Source organism: Populus nigra, chromosome 18 (assembly GCF_951802175.1).
Source record: "Populus nigra chromosome 18, ddPopNigr1.1, whole genome shotgun sequence".
Classification (NCBI taxonomy): Eukaryota; Viridiplantae; Streptophyta; class Magnoliopsida; order Malpighiales; family Salicaceae; genus Populus; species Populus nigra.
The window spans coordinates 8,875,756-8,896,712 of record NC_084869.1 but is presented as its reverse complement, the minus strand read 5'-3'; the positions used below and the strand labels follow the sequence as shown (position 1 = coordinate 8,896,712).

The 20,957-nt window shown below is 30.0% G+C and overlaps 1 protein-coding gene across 1 annotated transcript; it reads right to left on the bottom strand.

Annotated features, from left to right (window-relative positions):
- Positions 1-8,787: 8,787 nt before the first annotated feature.
- LOC133678107 (calmodulin-binding protein 60 A-like) lies at positions 8,788-14,245 on the bottom strand. Its single transcript, XM_062100305.1, has 7 exons — positions 13,987-14,245; positions 13,491-13,569; positions 12,206-12,258; positions 11,561-12,051; positions 10,648-10,808; positions 9,799-10,005; positions 8,788-9,697 (listed from the first exon to the last, which is right to left on the bottom strand). Exons 1-7 carry the CDS (start codon positions 14,076-14,078, stop codon positions 9,077-9,079), a joined length of 1,704 nt encoding a protein of 567 aa, XP_061956289.1. The 5' UTR covers positions 14,079-14,245; the 3' UTR covers positions 8,788-9,076.
- Between the last annotated feature and the right edge of the window lie 6,712 nt (positions 14,246-20,957).

Genomic DNA, 20,957 nt, shown 5'->3' with positions numbered 1-20,957 from the left:
AATTTATCCAACTTGAGATTAATAAATAATATTAAAATTTTAAGAAATTATATGTATACAAAGTTAATTATTTACTAGAAATTTTAAGAAATTTAAGAGTTTTTAAGAATTTTAATAAATAACCTTGCTTCATTTTAAGAAATTTCAATCATGGTTTTTTTTTTTAATTAACATAGATGTTCGGGCCAGCTTGCGCGTATCTCGACTAATCCCACAGATTCTAAAGTTAACAACCATGTAAGTCTCCAATGGTCATTATATTAGCAACCACATGGCTCGAATCTGAAACTATAGGAGAAACAAACCTCTTAATCTCGAGCTTTTATCACTGGACCACCTACTATATGATTATTTCAATTATATTTTAAGTGGACTAGTACTGACTCTAAGTGGAGTTATGACTTTTTTTTGAAGGAGTTCGTTATCTATTCTCGTGTATATTCAAGGAGAGCATAGATAAATGAAAAATGTAATTCCAGCAAATTATTTTCTCTCCCTTCATTTTTCTTAGTTTGCTGTCATTCTGCACACATAAAAGGCCAAATAACACAAAGCCTTGACACTTGAAAGATACAATGTTTCCTTCATTAAAAAAATGCAGAAATACAAAATAGTTAGTATAATATTTCGTAATCAATTGGTTAGTTATACATGGTATTATTATATTTATATAAATATATATTTATTATTAATAAAAAAAACTTATATAATATTAGATTAATGAGTTTAATATTTGATTTATGAATTTAGAGTAAAGATAAAATTCATGGGACAAAAATGCTTTGCAAAAAAAATTATAAAAGTTGTTATAATTATGGATTTCTATTGCATCAAAACATTGTTCCTAAAATATTCATGATCGATACTCTCTTAAATATTGGACATTTATTAGAGCTGTAGATACTGATATATATTATATTCTTTTCTTTATAAACTGAAGCAGTTGTTCTTATAAGTTAAGGTATAAGAAATATCTAGAACTAATATGTAGGTGTTTTTTATAAGACATGTACACTAAACTGACACGCATGAGAATTTCATGTAGAGAGATCACTTATGTCTATGAAAAAGCTAACGTGATAGTTGTGTAAATGATCTTTAAACTTGAAGATCACTAAATTATCTTATATAGAGAATTTTATAATTTGATTATGTTACATGTTATCTTAATCGAGGTAACAAACAGGCAAATATTAGGCATAAAATGAACTATATGAAGGTACTTGAATGATTAAGAGAGGATTCATCACCCTAGGTGAATTAGGGAAAGTGTTTCATATGTTCTCAAATAGTATTGACTGAAAAATCATTGGCAAAGATGGAATCATATTTAAAAAGAGTTCAAATCTTATTCAAACGATCAATGGCTATTATGTAAAGAATAAACATGATTTAACATGACAGACATACTTCATGTTTTAATGTTAAATTAAAATATTATTGATGAAAGAATGTTAGTTACACTGAGAAACCAGTCACTAAAAAATTAAGTCAAACCACCAATGACTTTTCTAATATTTTGGAGATCATGACATGTTGCCTAACGATGCACCTGATCTTCAAATATAAATTAATTATTTATAGAATTGATAATAAATTAAATTATTTAATTTATTTAATTGGAATTATAATTTATATTTGAATCAACATATTAAGAACTTAATGGGTCACACACATTAAAAACCATTAGTCATAAATTAAATTATAATGATTTAAATAAGTATAACTTGATTAAAATATATTTTAGAAATTAAGGACTAAAATATAATTAATACATAGATTATATTTCTAGACCTAGAAAAATCAAATAAGGACTTGATTGAGTTAATTTATAAAATTATCTTAAATTAATATAGGGATATTAGTCAGAGAAAAATTGATATTTTGCCAATTTATAGAGTTTTTAAGATTTTTCTATAAATAGTAAGTAAGTTATACCTCTTATTTTTCTAAGAGTGGTTGTATGTTAGACCAAAAAAAAAAACCTACGCAGGTTAGAGAATAAAGAGTTAACACTTTAGGCATACACAATCCTTTTCTTCTAAATAGGGATTTAGGAGATTTTTCACTGGTAGTTTGTGTGGATTATCATCGGAGGCCAGAAAATTAGACAACTTGTAGTTTGCAACAATCCATTAAAGAATTATTTAAAGCCGAAGAAGATCATATCTTTAGGTAATAAATCTCTAAACAACTAGATCTATATCCTAGAGACTTCCGAATAATTTTGTTTTATAGTTTTCACTTCATGTATGATATTTGGGAACCTAACAGTGGTATTCTAGAGACTCCTGAATAATTTTGTTTTATAGTTTTCACATCATGTATGATATTCGGGAACATAACAGTGGTATTAGAACCATCGTTGGACGATTATGGTTGTTTTTTGCATGTTTTAATTATTATTGGTGTTAATTTCAAATTAATTTTATGTGCAAAATTATTTTTCCCAAAAACTATTTTTTCTCTCTTTTTTTTTAAAAGGATATTCTATACTGTTTTGGCAGATCTAGCAGGAATCTGGCGAGATCTTAAAAAAAAACCATGGCCTCTATTGCTTGCAGCACCAGGTGCAAGAGGTAGCAACCATGGGCTACTGTTGGAAGCCTAGTGCGAGGGGTGGTCCCTCGTACTGATGGCTAGCAGCGGCAACGTTGGCTATTGCTGCTCCAGCCGTAAACAGTGGGCAGAAAGCCCACTGCTAGCAAAAGCATGAAGAAGAAATGTTTAGGGGTAGAATTATGATTATGCCTTTTCAGGGTTTTAAGGAGTATAATTACTATTATACCCATGTCATTTATAATTATTTACAATAGGGTTTTGGGGTTTAATTTACGAATTTATTCCTTATTACATTTTGGCTTTTGGTATAGAATTATGATCTTGCCCCTCCTTATATTAAATGTTGATTTTTTATTTTAAAATTGAAACCTAAATTAAATTAATTGTAGAATTAATCTTTCTAATAGGATTAGGAATGAATTAAATTGCTTAATTCAATTTTTACTTTTTGCGATATCCTAATTATTGGATTAAGATTTAATTAAATTGTTTAATGAAATGGTGTTTAGAAAAAAAAAATTCTAAAACAAAGGGAGTTTTTATACCGGAAAATTTTATTTAATTAATCCTAAAATAGTTCAGGATATTAATAAAAATTTTAATTTGATTAATTTTCTTGTTAAATTTTGAAAAATGTTTTTCATGGTATTTATATTAAATAAAATTCGTTTTGTTTGGGAAATTATGAAATTAGATTTGATTGAATATTTCTAAGTGTTAAAAATATTATTTTATAGTAGCACATAAAGCCAATAATTAGAATTGAAGCATGCAATATAATTTATCATGATACTAAAATTTGTTTTTGCATGATGGATGATTATGGACATTAAAGATCAACATGATTTTATTTTTATGATTGAATGATTGTAATATTAAATAGGGCTTGCATGTCCTATTTTTTTATCTATTTTGCTTTTAGGTTGTAAAATTATGTACTCATCTAATTCCCCTCAAATGTAACTTGAGGTTTCATAATTAATTATGTAAATGTTATGTAATTTAGAAATTTAGGAATTTAGATAGAAATATTATTTTGTAATCCAAGATGAAAAAAGAATAGCGGTGAATGATACAATCATGGTGCTTGCAAAGAACATATGAAGACTTATAGTAACTACCTAGGTTTTGACCACCTCTTCAATGGCTCGAGGGAATTAGTTTAGATATGTCTGTAATCATCCAACTAAAATGGCATGCTAAGAGTGTATGTTTATATATAAATTGTTATGTATGAAATGTATAATATTTGTTATGTCATGTTATGTATGAAGCCTAATTAATTAATAATAAATCTCTCATTAATATATTAAGTACATAACTATTTGCCTTTCAATTTTATATGCATGAAATCATAGTTCTATTTATGGATAATTTATTGAGTCACTCAAGGTTACAGTTAATCGAATATATTTAATGCTATAAAATTGGGTCATACTTAAGTAACTTGTATAATCTGAATGAGTCACTTATGATAATATGAATTTAGAGGCATGGGTTAGGTGAAACATATAAGATATGTTTAGATAAAAAGTTGTCACCTAATTGATCTAGGAGTCATATAGAGATGTGATTGATAAAATATGTTATCTATCTAATTTAATTTATTTTGATTTATTAAGTCACTCAAAGTTGGATAAATTAAATGGGATCCTAACCTGCTAGAAAAATCTAAGCGAGATTTCCCAAGTTAATAGAAATGACTATTAATTTGTAAGAAAATAGTGGGAGACCAAATTAGAACTAAAAACTTTATCTAAATTTAGAATTTAAATATGTATGCATAAAACTAATACTCTCTATCTTTATATAAACAAGTTGGTAGATTAAAATGAGTAGTAACATATCCCTATGAAACATATTTGATGCTAATAAATTGACTAGACCAAATTTCTTGGATTGACCTCGAAATGTGAGAATTGTTCTCAAGTAAGCAAAGAGGTTGTGTGTTCTAGATAATTCAATTCCAAATTCCCATGGTGATGATGCTGAAGAAAAAGTTAGGAATGAAGATCAATATTATGTTAATGATGATGAACAAGCTGCATGTGTGATGTTAACTAGTATGTCACATAAACTTCTAAATGCAACATGAGAATATATGCGCCCATACTATGGTTATGCATTTCAAATAATGTTTTGATAAGGCTAATATGACTAAGAGGTATGAGACCTTTAAGGAATTGTTCCACTACAAGATGACAAGGGGTTCTTCAATGAACACCATGTTTTGCAAATGATTGTCTATATTAAGAAATCATGTCAATTAGGTTTTGTCATGGACCATGAGTTAAGTGTTAATTTGGTCTTGCAGCTACTACCCTAAATCTTTTCACAATTCATTATGAACTATCACATAAACAAGTTGGATAGTACATTGCTAAAATTGTTTAAGACTGTTGAAAAGGCCCTCAAGAAGGAAAATGGCTCAATTCTTCTAATTCAGTCTTCTAGAATGTCTAAGAAGGAAAATAAAAAGAATAAAGGTGATGTCTCTAAAGCAAACAAACCTACTGGGGACATCAAGAAATACAAGAGCATTTGTCATCATTGTGATGAGGAAGGACATTGGAAGAGGAATTGCAAGGAATACCTTGCAACTGTGAAGACAAAAAAGCTTAATGAAGCTTCTACTTCAGGCATGTATATAATTGAAAACTATCTTACTACTTTGCATTGTAGTTCTTAGGTATTGGATATCGAATATGATTTTTATATTTACAATTGCATGTAAGAACTAAAGAAAAGTAAAAGATTAGTTGAAGGCAAAGTGAACCTATAACTGAATAATGAAGTAAGGGTTACTGCATTAGCTAGAGGAACTAGTTATGCATTAGCTGTAAGAACTAGTTATTTTGTTTTGCTTAATAGGCTGATACTAGAACTTTAAAATTGTTATTTTGTTCCAGTATTTTAAGAAAATGTTTTCATTTTATTTAGTATTAAATGAATTAAATTTATTATTAAAGACTAATGTTGTTTTTTATATATAATAATGATGTTTTTATAAATCTGATAATTATATGAATGATTTGTATATACCTGAATTTAAAATGTTCAAGTTCAATATAAATTTCAATAAAATTAAAATACATATTGAAATAAGTATTAAGAAACTTTAATTGGATTAAAGTGGATAATATTTGAACAAATATTTCAAGGATTATCTAAAAGAGTGTGAGATTCTCTATGCCTCTTATAACACTACATCTAGAGGAAATATATATTCTCAATGCTAAAACATTGGATGTTTAACTCAAACCTTAAAAAACACAAAATTTCTATAAATTTGATAGGACATATCATGCATTAATGAGATAAGGACCTCTCATGAAAGTTGTGAATGACATATTACTCATAAACTAAGCCTTTATTAATATATGATATTTATTTTAAGAAATGACTTGAAGTTATAGACTTCATGTAATAACCAAGTTCGAAACTTGGTTGATCCACTTGAAGGGATAAAATTCAATAGATCTAAATGGGTCTTTAAGAGAAAGACTAACATGAAAGGCAATGTACAAATGTACAATGCAAGCTTTAAGGAGTAGGAATATCAAATTTTGATGGTATAATCAGCAGATTTGAATTCATAAAAAATATGGACAAACCTTGTGTTTATAAAATGTTAGTGAAAATGATGTTTTTATCATAATATTATATATAGATTACTTATTATTATTAAGAAACAACATTTCTTTACTTTAATCAGTAAAGGTTTAGAAATCCAAGAATTTCTCCATAAAGAAATTAGGATAAGCAACCTATATATTGGATCTAGAAATTTATAGAGATAGATCTAGAAGGTTTCTTAGATTGTCTCAGTCCATTCATATATATTAGATGTTAAAATAGCTTAGCATAGAAGAATCTAAAATTAGATTATTATCTATTTTGCATACAACACCACCTTCCAAAAACATATGTTTTAAGACATAAATTGAGAGAGATATGATAAAAATGGTATCCTATATTTAGCTATAGGATCCATCAATGTAAAAGATAAACTAGAAGTTCAAAATTGTTTGAATTAAGATCTTTTCAATGAAATGTTAGAAAAATAGTGAATATCAATTAATACATATATGTTTTATTCTAAATGGCAGTGCTCTAAGTTGGAAAAGTTTCAAACAAAAAAGCACAATTGATTATACAACTGAATAAAAGTACACCTCCATATTTGAGTAAACAAAGAGGTTGTTTGGATGAAGAAGTTTATTAATGAACTAGGTTGGTTCCTAACATTATTGATCTAGTTGCCCTGTACTGTAATAACAATGGAGCTATTACATAAGCAAATGAACCATGGTCTCATCAATGATCCAAACAAATACTTGAAAAATTCCATTTGATTTGATAAATCAATGAAATAAAGATGTAAAGATATAACAAGTACCCACCAAAGATAATTTAGAAGATCATTTACCAACTTACTATCAATGCAGAAGCATTAATGCTACATAGAGCAATATGATATTAGATATATGGGCATTTGACTTTAATACAAATGGGAGATTGTTAGTTTAATATACCTTGTAGCTAATCGTTTGGTTACACGTGACATTATTAAATACATATCTATTATTAATAAAGGCTTAGTTTATCTTTAATATTCATATAATATTAGATTAATGAATCTAATACTTGATTTTGATTTATGAATCTAGAGTAAAGATAAAATCCATATGACAAAAATGTTTTACAAAGAAAATTATAAAGTTGTTATAATTATGAGATTCATATTGCATCAAAGAATTGTTCCTAAAATGTTCATGGTCGATCATCTCTTAAATACTGGACATTTATTAGAGTCGTAGAAACTGGTACATATTATGTTTATTTCTTTATAAAAGGAAGTAATTGTTCTCATAAGATGAGGTATAAGGGATACCTAAAACTAATACGTAGGTGCTTGTCATAAGATATGTACACTGAACTGACCCATATAAAAATTCTATTTGTAGAGATCATCTATGTCTATGAAAAAATTCACATCATGATTTTGTAAGTGATCCTTAGATTTAAGATTACTAAGTTATCTTATATAAAGAATGTTATGTTTCGATCTTGTTACATGTTATATTAATCGAGATAACGAAGGGGCAAGCATTGAGTATGAACTATATGAAGGTACTTAAATAATTAAGATATGATTCATTACCTTATATGAATTAGAGAAAATGTTTCATCTGTTCTCAAATAGTATTGACTGAGAAATTCTTGGTAAAAATGAAATGATATTTGAAAAGTGTTTCAAATCTTATTCAAACAATCAATGACTATTATGTAGAGAACAATTATGATTTAACATAATAGACATACTTCATGTTTTAATATTAAATCGGAACATTATTGATGAAATGATATTAATGACACTGAGAAATCAGTCACTAAAAGATTAAGTCAAACCAACAATGACTTTTTAATATTTAGATGATTATGACACGTTGTTAAACGGTACACCTGATCTTCAAATATAAATTAATCAATCATTGAATTCATAATAAATTAAATTGTTAATTTATTTAATTGGAATTATAATTTATATTTAGGTCAATATATTAGGAACTTAATAGGTCATACACATTAAGAATCATTAGTCAGAAATTAAATTATAATGATTTAATTAAGTATGACTTGATTAAAATATATTTTAGAAATTAAAGACTAAAATATAATTAATACATAGATTATATTTCTAAATCTAGAAAAATTAAGTAAGAACTTGATTTAGTTAATTTTTAAAATTGTCTTGAATTAATATATCGATATTATTCAGAAGACAAATTAATATTTTATCAATTTATAGGGTTTTCCAGATTTCCCTACAAATAGTAAATTATGCTTTTTATTTTTTAAAAAAAATGGTTGTTTGCTAGAAAGAAAAAACTATATAAGTCACATAATAAAAAGCTAGCACTCTAAGTATATTAATCTCTTTTTTTAAATAGTAATTTCTCCTAAATAGAAATTTAGAAGATTTTTCACTAGTGATTTATTTAAATTACTGTTGAAGATCAGACAATTAAACGGTTTATGGTTTGCGATAATCCAACTTTTAAGAAATTGTTAAAAACAAAAAAAAAATTAAATAATAAATTTTTAATTAATTCTAAATTTTTCTATCATAGAGACTTCTAGATATTATTTTTTTATTGGTTACGCTGTGTTAATGATACTTGATAACTCAACAAAAACAATTATCCACGTAAAGCTACAGAATTCCAAGCAAACCAGTTTCATTGCTTGCATTCGAGCTTCAACTCAAGGTGCTAAAACCAGAGACCTCATAGTCTTGAGCACATATACAAATTTACCATCTAATTTAAGGATAAACATTTACTCATTCTACAGTACTTAGAGTCAAGGTTTAAGAACCAGCTGTATCTACAACTACCAAACTTCATCTTGCCTCCACATCTACTGCAGGTGAGAAACTTTGCTCGCTGAAGCACTGACTAAGACTACATTTGCCACTGTGACCTGGTAACTTTTTTTATGGCCCATCACTCTAATATCTATAAATTCCTCGAACACCATTTTTTCTTTTAGCCACAAGCTTCCTGATGGAGAACCATTTCAACACGTTAGAGATCTTTGCCCATCTCCTCTTAGCCTTATCAACAGCAACGGCTGTAGAGCGTGCCAACAGGAAGCTATCAACAGCACTTTGTAAATCAGCTTGTGTTTCTAAACCAAGGTTCTGAGTCTGAAGATCTGTATCAAAAAACCGCAGATGCTCCTCGTCACAGAAAGCATGAACCAAGGAATCAGTGTCACAGATGAGGGAGTTGGAGACTTGGCTAGGGAAGTTCAAAGTCTGGTCGTATCTAAGACCCAAACTTTCAATACCCTGCAAGGCATAATCATCCAAGCCACTCCCACCCCCAACAGTATATATTGATGACATGATGTCTGGAGAAGATGCACTTGGCTGTGCATAATCAAACCCTTCTATTTTTTGTGAAGCCAAAAACTTGCTTCCACAAGAATTCTCTGTCCGGGGCGAGCTTGAGGTGTAAGGAACATCAGATAATTGTGAGGAGCCACCCACCAGAGAGGCTTCATCATCAAAAGATATGACTTGCTCCCAGTGCTCAAATGCAGTGATTACCAAGTTCTGAGCATCAGCCTGAAGGCAGGGTTGAGTATAAGAAGCCAGAAATGACTGGTGGAAACAAGGAATGAAAAAAAAGTAATGAAAAATAAATCAAGGTTGTGAGAGAACTGTACCTTTTCCGTTTCAGAAAGCTTATCAAGAGGAACATACTGGCATTCTGAAAGCAATCCTATAACTTGTCCCACGACATTAAAGACGACACCAGTTTTCTGTTGAGAAACAGGAGGGCAATACAAGAATATTCTCTTATCAATCACACAGGTTCGAGCATGCTCCACAGTAACTTCCCACATCTTAGCGGACATGCCTGTGCCAAGAATCTGCATATACCCATCAAAATGTTATTTTCATGTTATTTTAAGACTATGGAAACATCATTTAAAGCAGTCATAGTTGTTGAAATTCTTGTAAGGTCATAAAACTTAAATGCGACATAGACAAAACTAGAAGCATGCAGTACGTATGGTCCTTTAAAGTAAATAGTTTTTTATTCTCCTTTCTGATAATCAACAAGACGTCCATGGAGCAGTGCCTAGGGCAATGAAGACAGGTGTTTAACTCAGACGGACATAAAGTGTCCACCATGGTGCTAGGAAAAAATTACATGAAGCAGAAAAGGTGGACACAGGTCTGATGGGGTTACTTGATATGTCACAGAAAAAGAGGGCTTCTGTATCTATCAAACAGACTGGTCTCAACTTGGACATTTGCAAAGCCTCAAGTCTTTCCCTAAAACATAAAATTAAGAGCTATTCTAGTTATCAATATGGGGGGAAGTTGTTGTTTTTCAGAAGTTTCTCTCTATTTTCTAATTTTGAAGATAAAAAATGTAATGAATGGACCCTCTTAAAAAAGGCAAACAGATAAAATGATGAGGATTGTACCGGGTACCCAAAAGCACAAGTATATGTCAAGGAGGTATATGTTATACAATGTTTATGATAAAAACAATAGATTCTTACATAGCGAAGCCGTGAAGGGTCTATAAAAAGAAGGGTCAGGAAATCCTTCACACTATTGATATTCTCCCGACTCAATCGCTTATGGAAAGCTCCATCTTTGCCAATCTTCTCTAATCTCCAAACTTCATCAAACAGAGATGGGGGATGGTGCTTCTTGTACACTGAAACCACAAACTAATGGTTAAGAGCACAAATTTTTTTTCTCTGTTTTACATTTTTGCCAAGAAAACATCTCTTTCCCCTGATAACTTGTATAAGCTTTCAATCATATGTTCAAACCAGAGCCAATTTTATTCTTATTCACTTCCATCATATCATTTTCTGCCTCACGTAATCAAATAACTTCTTTATATATATATATATATATATATATATATATATACATATTCAATAGCATGAATATGTGCAACACAGAATTTCTAAGAACTCACAATTTTGAAGTAATAAAGATTCTATAATATGGGAAAAGATTCAACCTTTATCCTTGGTCCCAAAGATATGTGCTCAGTTCAAAAAATAATAAATTTAAACTTATTTGTTTATAAAAGAAAAAAGAAATTAGAATTTTTCATTCAGCATGCAAATTTTAATCTCGTACAGGTTGAATAGAAGTTTTTATTTTGGTTCAATTTAAATAAATGAAATTTCAATCATTTTCCAAATTAACCATATATTTGGGACCTAGGAGTGTCAATTTCCTCTGTTCATCTGCTGTAGTATAGTTTTCACAGGGTATAATCATTGCATATCCTCCATAAGAAAGAGTTCATGCTTTCAAAATGAAAGCATCTTAAACGACTCTACACAGAGAATCTTAATCGGAAATTTGTCTGACACCATTTCAATTTCATAGTTTGAGCCTCTGAGGAAAACAGTAAAGGAATGCCAAAAACAAATGCACACGCAAACTCACATTCTCCTCGGTGATCCCTGACAATGAAGGATTCTGTCTTCGATTCCCTTATGCTAGTACCATCAAAGTTGTCCACAGCTCTTACACCAAGCCTGAACTTGCGGCTTCTTGTCCAGCTTGAATTATCTGTAAATGAAATCTCACCAACCAAACAAATCCCCTCTTTAAGATTGAGGAGTACATCTCCTGTAAGAAGGGGTTTCTTTCCTTCTCTCTCCCTCACAATGTTAGTCTTGAATTCTTCAGGTGTCCAATTCTCACCCTCATCACCATCAAAATCACCCTCAAGAACGACAATTTCCACTCTGGAAGAAGACTCGGGACCAGAGTTGACAATTTTCCCAGTAAGAGTATCCATCAAAACCACTTTTAATACTGGACCTTCTTCTCCTTCAATACGAGCTCCAGTGAAAACTGGAAGTGAGAGGTTGTTTGCAAACAGCAGTTTTAAGCTTTTTGATTCAGAAGAACCTATCTCTTTCCCGATGTTCCTGAAAAAGGATGCATAAGAAACATGAGCCATACAGAATCCATTACAAGGGTAGTAAGGATCACAATCTTCTAAGCGCACACATTTCTCACTTCTTCCTATTACCTTTGAAGGATATATAAACCATTCAACACCTTCAGACCATTGATTCTTACCTTTTCATATTGGCCAAATGTTTCCTTAGAGCTAATTCGACTTCCTCTTTTACCTGTAAAAGCATAATAGAAAAAAGTTCATTACCACTCTATATGATCAATTAAATCTCTTATATATAAACTACCACTACAAGATGCGAGAGTTCACAAGTAATATGAACTAACACATTATGTTCCATTTGAAAAACCATTTGTTTATTTTTTAAAGCATCCAAATCCGTTAACAATGAGATAACACATCATGTACACAATGTTGGAAGACCTATAGATGCAAACCAGAAAAAAGAAACAAAGGTTTTTACAGAAGAAGAAGCAAGGAAACATCTTAATTTGTTAGCACTCATCATTTGTTACACACCATAGGTTTTTAATGGATATATTTCATTCTCAATAGACCATGCTTCGTCAAGAGACTTTGGGCAGTCACTGAAGTAAAGCCACTGTATATAACATTGAAAAATTATTGATGATAGTAAGATGAACTCGGAGGGTTATAATGGAAGGTAGAAGAGAAGGCCTGGAGTAGCCAACAGCCTGTTATACCATTAACAGAGGCTACAATGTCCATTCTAGTTTGGACCCCAGTTTCTTTTTCTTGTTCACAGCACTTCCCAACCAACTTGAAACAGAAGCTAAAAATTCCAGCTTATTAGACACAGACACTCTGTTCCAGAATGATCGACAGTTTATCCCGTCTAAGAAAGAGACAAGGGCGAGGTGATAAACAATGTTTGCAATTTGCAGTTGCAACTTGTTAAGAAGTTTAGGCAAGGGGTTCCTGATGTTCAAATCTAACAGACTGAAAGCCACACCATTCTGGTGCTAAGTAGACCTCTTCTCATCAAGCAAAAAAGGAACATGTTAACAGAAGGCTCAATAGCTAGAGAAGGCAACAGCAGCACGAGCTGGGATAATTTGATCAGAACATATCATTATGGAGGAAGTTGCAACCAACAGAGGGAGGGGGAAGGGTAGCTTAAATATGCTACTCCTCTAAAGGTTCCATTGATAACAACCGCAAGTATGCAAGCTCCAAATTATGTTAATTTGAGAATGTTATGTTTGAACTTTGAAAGGGCTATTTTGATGCCTTTATTTCTACGTCACATTTATTCAAGCTTGTAAATTTAACAAACTATAAACCATCTTAGCACGCCGCTCTGCATACTGAATGGAAGTTGCAGGAGCAAAACAGGAAGATGCTGATTTCAACATCAAAGCTCAATCAACTGTATGTAATATAAAACATTCTGCAATACAATTGATCATGAAAAAACACACATACCACACTACGTATCAACGGCTCCAAAACTGGCTCTAGCAAATGCTGAACTGATTGCATTTTAACCACCTCCTGAACCACACTAGACATCATTAACAAATAGATTAGTGACCGAAACAAGAAAGGTGAAAGAAAACTTCAACGAGCACTAGAATCACACCCGATAACTCCACCCTTGGTTCCCTCACCACAATAAAGAGCAATTCAGGCTTCACTCATTTCACAATTTCCCTCATAATTTTTATATGATATTTACTCATTAACAGAGCACAGTCAACAAGAATCTCAAGTGAGAATCAACACAAACCCAACAAAGTTTTCAAACTCTACAAAAGCATTCATTGTTCACCAAAGACGAGCAAGCAAACTTCATTTTTAATCCATATTTCCACATTGCTTCCACAATCTCAATCATAATTTACAACCCAACAACAAAATTCATCAAAGCGAATGAAAACCACTTCACTTCGAATATAGTAGTAATTAAAAAAAAAGTCACCTTTTCAAATCGAACCTCCTCCTCTTTTCGTCAGGGCTATTATTCCCATCAGAACGAGGCTTGCCCTCCTCCGGTTGCCTCTTTTGAGCCATAATCACACCCTAGCAACAGCAAAGAGAAGAAGAGCAAAGCAACTACCTTTGTAGATGGTTTTATGTAGGAAAGATAGGAAACATTCATGAAAGGCAAAGAGACCAACATGCAGCCCAGCACAATAAGTAATTTATTTATATACACAAAAACACACGGCTAGGATTAAAAAATGACTACGAGTGTGAGTCGAATCCAAAAACACTTTTCTTCTGTCCTTTTTATCTTCTTATGTTCTTTCTCGTGGGCTATGTATGTGCATGTGCATGTACATGTATATCCATTGAGCTTGGCTGCATGCGTGACACATGCTTGCTCCTTGGAGTTAATTTTTTTTTGTTTTTGTTTTTTTAATTAATATGAATATTCGGGTCAGTTTGTATATACTTTGACTAATTTTACGAGCTTTAAATTTAACGACTATATAAATCTCTAATGGCTTTGAGATTTATAAAACTTAAACTGATGACCTCTAAAAAACAAATATAAAATCTGATTAATCAAATTATATCTCCTTATTATTATCCTTTCTTTGTTTGGGTAAAAGTAATTTTGTTAAAATGCTGTTATAAAATTTTAATGTTTTATTAAATTAATATTTTTAATATTAAAAATAAAATTTTAATAAATTTTAAAAATATTTTAAAAAACAAGAGAAAACAATTTTATGAAGAAAAATAAGCAGAAGGAATGTTCGGGGTCCGTAGAAAGCGCGTTTTAGATAATGAGGAGTGGGGTCGTACAAAGCGCGTGTGACAAGACAAAAATAAAATCTTATCTTATTACCGTTTGTTTTGCTTTAAGAATCTACTAATTTTGTATATGTTCGAGAGATTTGGTAATTAACCTTTTCATCCCTAACTAATCACTTCATTTGGATCGTACACTTCATCATTTATCACTTGACTAGTCATTTAATACTTTATCTTTTGTGAAAGATTTGGACAAAGACAGAGTGCATAATTGCAATACCATATTATATAATAAGATATTAATATTTTATTTATAGATATTAATCTTTTTTTATATAAAGAATAAACTTCTATTGAATTGAGAAAAAGATAGAGAAATGAGTGTTCTTTGTTGAAGCTTCTTTCTTAATCTATGGGAGCTCACAGTAGCTGGTAGAATAAGTAAATATTATTTTTTTATTACATATAGAAGTTTGATTGTGGATAATCTGCTTAAAATCTAATTAAAAAAAATGATATGCAAACACAGTCCGAAGCCAGAGAATGCGTTACATTAGAATAAAAGAAAAATCTTCTTAAAATGCCGTTGTTTTTGAAATTCTGAATAGCCTATAGTTTATTCAACTCTCCATTTTGATTACTACCAAGTTATTATCCATGATTTTTAAACTCAGCTCGGTTCAAGACCCGGATTCTGAATTTTGACCAGGTCACCAGGTTTTGCCTAGGTTAATTCCTATTTAAAAAAATAATCAAAATGACATCGTTTTAGTATAAAAAAGTCAATTGATTGCAACCGGGTTTTACCAGGTCAATCGGGTCAACCTGTCGGGTTAGTCAGGTCACACCGGGTCATGATTTTTTCTATTTTTTCTTTAACCCGGTCCAATTTCAGCCTCAGATCAGCTAGGTCTCGGGTTAATCCATCGGGACAGGCCGAGTTTTAAAACTATGTTATTTTCCAACTAAAAGCCGCTCACATCACAAGCTTAGATCATAAGAGTGGTTTGATTGCTCAAGTTATTAATTCAAATCTTTCCAAATCATGATTTATTATTATTAATCTTCTGATCATCATGTAAATTTAATGATTATAAATTTATAACATAGCACGTAGGAGCAAAAGAGATTGTTCGAGAAAACTATTAAAATCCCACCCGGGCCGGCTCTATCTTGTAAGCTGGACAACCCGACAAATATATATATATATATATATATATATATATATATATATAGAGAGAGAGAGAGAGAGAGAGAGAGAGAGAGAGAGAGAGAGAGAGAGAGAGAGAGAGATACTTTGTGAAGGAATGTCTCCCTAGATTAAATTAAAAATAATATCTATCGTTCGTTTTCATCTATTTACTAGAATTCAATTGAATATTTAAATTTTTAGGATATGTTTGGGCCGATTATAACGATAATAATTTAAAGTGTTTTTTTTAAATACATCAAAATATTTTTTTTATTTTAAAAAATTATTTTTTACATCAGTACATTAAAACGATTTAAAAATATATTAAAAAATTATTTTAAATAAAAAAATTAAAATTTTAAAAAATACAATTTACATCGTGTTTCCTTACTAAAAGCTGGTATTTGCCGGGCAAAAATACTTAGATTGTGATAATTAAATGAATATTTTTTTTGGCAAGAAATCTTCAATTCACATGGTTGAGTAGTAGAACTTTCTCATTTTCCTCATGTCGCTTGTGTATAGCCACTTTAACAAACTTTTTGGTGTTGACTGTAATTTCACAATATTTTAGGAAGCTCATTGTAATGTATCTTATTTTGTTATTTTTCTTTATTAAGGATATATCTTTTTCTTTCATACTAGAATAAAGAAAGGTTCCTCCTACTCTAAATAAAGCCAATCTTGATTTAAAAAAAATTAAAGTCAATTTAAATTACTTCAATAGTGAAAAAAAGAGTTTAGGTAACAGTTTATGGATGCCTAAAAGTATGAGTGTTTAAAAAATTAATCAATTGAGAAAACTGAAAAAACAAAAAAAAAATTAGAATAAATCGAACCGATTAAAAAAACTAAAAAAATCATTTAGTTCAATTGAGTTTTGGTTTGATAAAGTTTATACCGAGTGAATCGGTCTAACCAAAAGTGAACAAAAATGTTAAAAAAAGGTAAAAATAGAAATTTTTACCCTAGTACTTTCCCCATTAGCACATCTTCCTTCTACCCTCTGTGTTTCACCTGTAGAAAATCTTTGAAGCTACTCCAGTCCTCAACTTTTCCATTAAATATTCCTTCATTGGGTCATATTTTCTTCAATGTTGGCGCTAGCCTACACAAAAAAAAAAAAAATAGAAATATTTTTTTGTTCCTTCGGGGTTAATTATCTTTCCTTCCAGTTGGAGATTCAATGGAACAATTAATTCAGGCATATAGAGGAAGTGTTGGGAAATATGAAGGCTATGATGGTATTGGGTTTTCTGGTTTTCAAAGTAAAAGACCGAATTAATTTGGCTAGAACCGGTTTTCAATTTGATTTTGATCAAATTTCTTTAAAAATTTAAAAACCTAGTTTAATTGTATTTTTTTGATCTAAACCAAATCAAACTGAGTCTTAAAACCCATATCTATAAGCATGTTGAGGAGATTTTTATACAACAACAAATGAAAATAATCATACATACATACATATACATATTATATATATATATATATATATATATATATATATAAAGAATAAACTAAAAGGGAAGAGCATGCATTAAAAAAAAAAACTTTTCGTCTTTAATTGCAACTATGTCAATTTGGTGAGCGCGCATGCCAAGTAATCAAACAAACAACAATCAATAATCAGTCGATATTTGGCGGGTTCGAAATCAATTGGTAAGCAATTCTCCTACGGCCCCACTAGCGGTGGATGGTATCCACCTATCTTTCGGACACCACACAACTCGAGTGGCTACCGAACATTATGGACCCCACCCCATGTTGTCAATCCTCGTGGTGTGGAAGCGAAGGTGTAATAGTGATGGAATGATAGTCATTTTTTAAAGTATATTTTATTTAAAATATTTTTTAAAAAATAATTAATATATTAAAATGATTTAAAAAAATTAAAAAAAAAAGATAAGTACATATTTTTCCATAAGTACAACCGTACGAGAATCAAGTGCACGAGAGTGTGAATTAGAGATGTAAATTAAATCAGAGAGGAAAACAAAATCATCATCATTTTTCCATATTTTTAAAATAAAAATAAACAAACATCAGTCTTTCTCAAAAAGATAAGTCCTGAAAGATTATTATAGTCACGGGTCACCAGTACCATACTAGATTGATGAGCGGCGTGCATTATTGGAGCTGTGCCAATCAATATCAATAATTATTGAAGAAGGAAATATTCCTCCTCATATAAACTGATCAGAGGCTTGTCTGTTGGGTTCAAAGATTTTCAATCGAAGAACGTTCCTGGAAAGAGTCGAGTAGATACAATGGTGGATTCCTGTTGTTTTTTTATGGATTTGATAGGAGTGGATCTTTATCATCTTTTCTTCTTCTTTTCTGCACAATCATCATTGAGTTCTGCAAATCTGTTGTTTCTATTATCAACGTGAAACACACCAGTTGTTTGTGCTGCCATCGTTTTCCCTTCCATGCTCGCTGTGCGTGCGTCTTGTATGAAAAACAAGAGGATGATTTTGAAAAAGAATATGGCTGTTTACTGTGTTTTAGGCAGACAAAACGAAGATTCCTGGAAGTTGGATGATGCATCGGTACCAGTATCCTATGATTTGGACGTTGATTTACTTCTTTTCATCTGAATTTGTTGAATATGCTGTTGTGATATGGATCCTCTCCGATAAGTTAGGATAGGTATTGTGTTAAGCAACGCGGTGAAGTCGTGTTTATTAAAATTTTAAATTTTAATTTAGTTTGAATTTATTTTTTATATATTTATATTGTTTTGATGTGTTGATATTAAAAATAATTTTAAAAAATAAAAAAAATATTATTTAAACATATTTTCAAACAAAAAATATTTTATACCATAATCACTATTATATTCTCAAACACACTTATAATAAGATTGAGTGGAAATTAGGTTTTGCTCCGCTCAACTCCTCCCGGATTATCCGCACTCATCAATAAACTTCAGACCCTAATCCGATCAAATTGGTTCCAATGAAAGAAATTTATCATGGGTTGGATACTCAACTTAAATAGTTATGTTTTTTAAAATTATGTTTTAAGGATAAAGTATATAAATCATACAATATAGTTTAAATGTCAATATAAATCATAAAATGTAGTTTAAATGTCAAATTCATATATAAAATCATTAAAATTATTTGTAAAAATAAAATTATTGTTTTATGCATTTCATTTAATATATATATATATATATATATTAAAAAAAAAGAGTAAACAAGCCAGTTCAGGGTCTTCATTGGGTAAAGCCCTCACCCGCTTAACTCCGACTGTAGTCAAATTGAATTGAAATCTTACTTTATTTTAATATTGGTTAAGCATGATTAAATATGACACCGAATATCTAAGTAAAATTACCATTTTTATAATTCACTTTTTTTAAAAAAAATCCTATGTTTGAAAGATGTGATTGGGAAAAGTTGCTGTGTAATTTTTAAAACAATTTAAAATTTTGAAACTTCTTATTAAAAGTTAAATTTATTGATATAAATCCTTGTATTATATTTCCTAAAAAATGTACTCTATTCCACAATTAATCCAGTGGTTCATACGCTTTAGTTAATTAATCTATGTATTTTTAAACTTTAATGGTAACAGAACCCATTAATTTCTCATGAGTTGTTTTATCAGCAAAATTCAATTTATTTATCCTCATATGGATGCTTTAGGGTGGGTTCTCTACTGCTATTTTGTTCTTCAGTTTATATGCATTATAGCTCTTTATATATGTATATAATCTGAAATCAAAAGAAAAAATAATTAAATCTGAAACCAAGACAAAATAAGAGAAAAAATAACATTTTAGTCAAGAGTGAAATAAAAAATAAATTTAAAATTTACAAAAAAATCAAGACAAAAATCATACAATCAAAAGCTAGAGGATTGAATAAAATATCAAGATAAAATAAAATGACAACATTAATTTTCTAATTAGACAACACGTTTATAGAGAGAGAAAAAAAGATGAAAAAAAAAAAAAGATTATCAAAGTCAAACCAACTAATAGACCACCACACATGCTATCTCATTTGAAATAGGATGCCCTAAGATTTCTAACACTATCATAGATAGATAATTTCCACCATGTAAATCCTCCGCACGTGTAACTTGAAAGTGTGCGGAGTAGCCTAAGATATTGGTGCATGCACAACTAATCAGCAGATTTTTAAAAAAAAAATATAATTTATTTTTAAAAAAATATCAAATTGCCCTTATCTTGACCCCATAATTACATAAGGACCACAATAAAAAGATAAATAAGTCCTTGTACCTTAGTTTAAAATTTTATAATTTAAGGGGTGGCCAAGTAAATTCATTTAGCATTTTTAAATCAAAAGATGAAGCCGTTCCTTTCTTGACCTAATAATTACAAAATGATTATAATAAAAAGACGAATAAGTCCTTGGATCTAAGTTAAAATATATTTGATTCAATGGGTAACAAAATAAATTTATTGTGCTTTTTCCAAGAAAAAAACGAATTCACCTCTGCATCAAAGATAGATTTTTTCTTTTTTATTTCAAGAGAATTCTACTCATTATAGTATGCCATTTAAAAAGAAAAGGACATCCCCCTAATCGAAATCACAACTATTGATTGGTCGCTGTATAATTACAATTTCTGCCCCCAGAAGCTATCTAAATGAGTTTTTTTTCTAAAAGGAAAAAATAATAATTATATTATTTTTGTTTATAGTGCACTAAATCTATGTGCATAATAATTTCACCATCCCAATCAAATGTTTTTTAATTGTTATATAATATTGATAAATATTTATTTTTTATTAGTCATTAACATTTTTCTTTTGGTTTTCATTATTATTTATTTTTTTAATTATATTATTAAATTAATTAAAATTTCCTGGTCAGACATTTTTCTTTCTCGTTTAAAACTGCTATTATCACATTAATATCCTTTTATTATGTTAAAAAAATATCAAACCCGCAACTTAAGATAAGCCACGTATCCAGTACTTAACAAATCAAGTCAAATCACGTGACATTTCTCCCTTC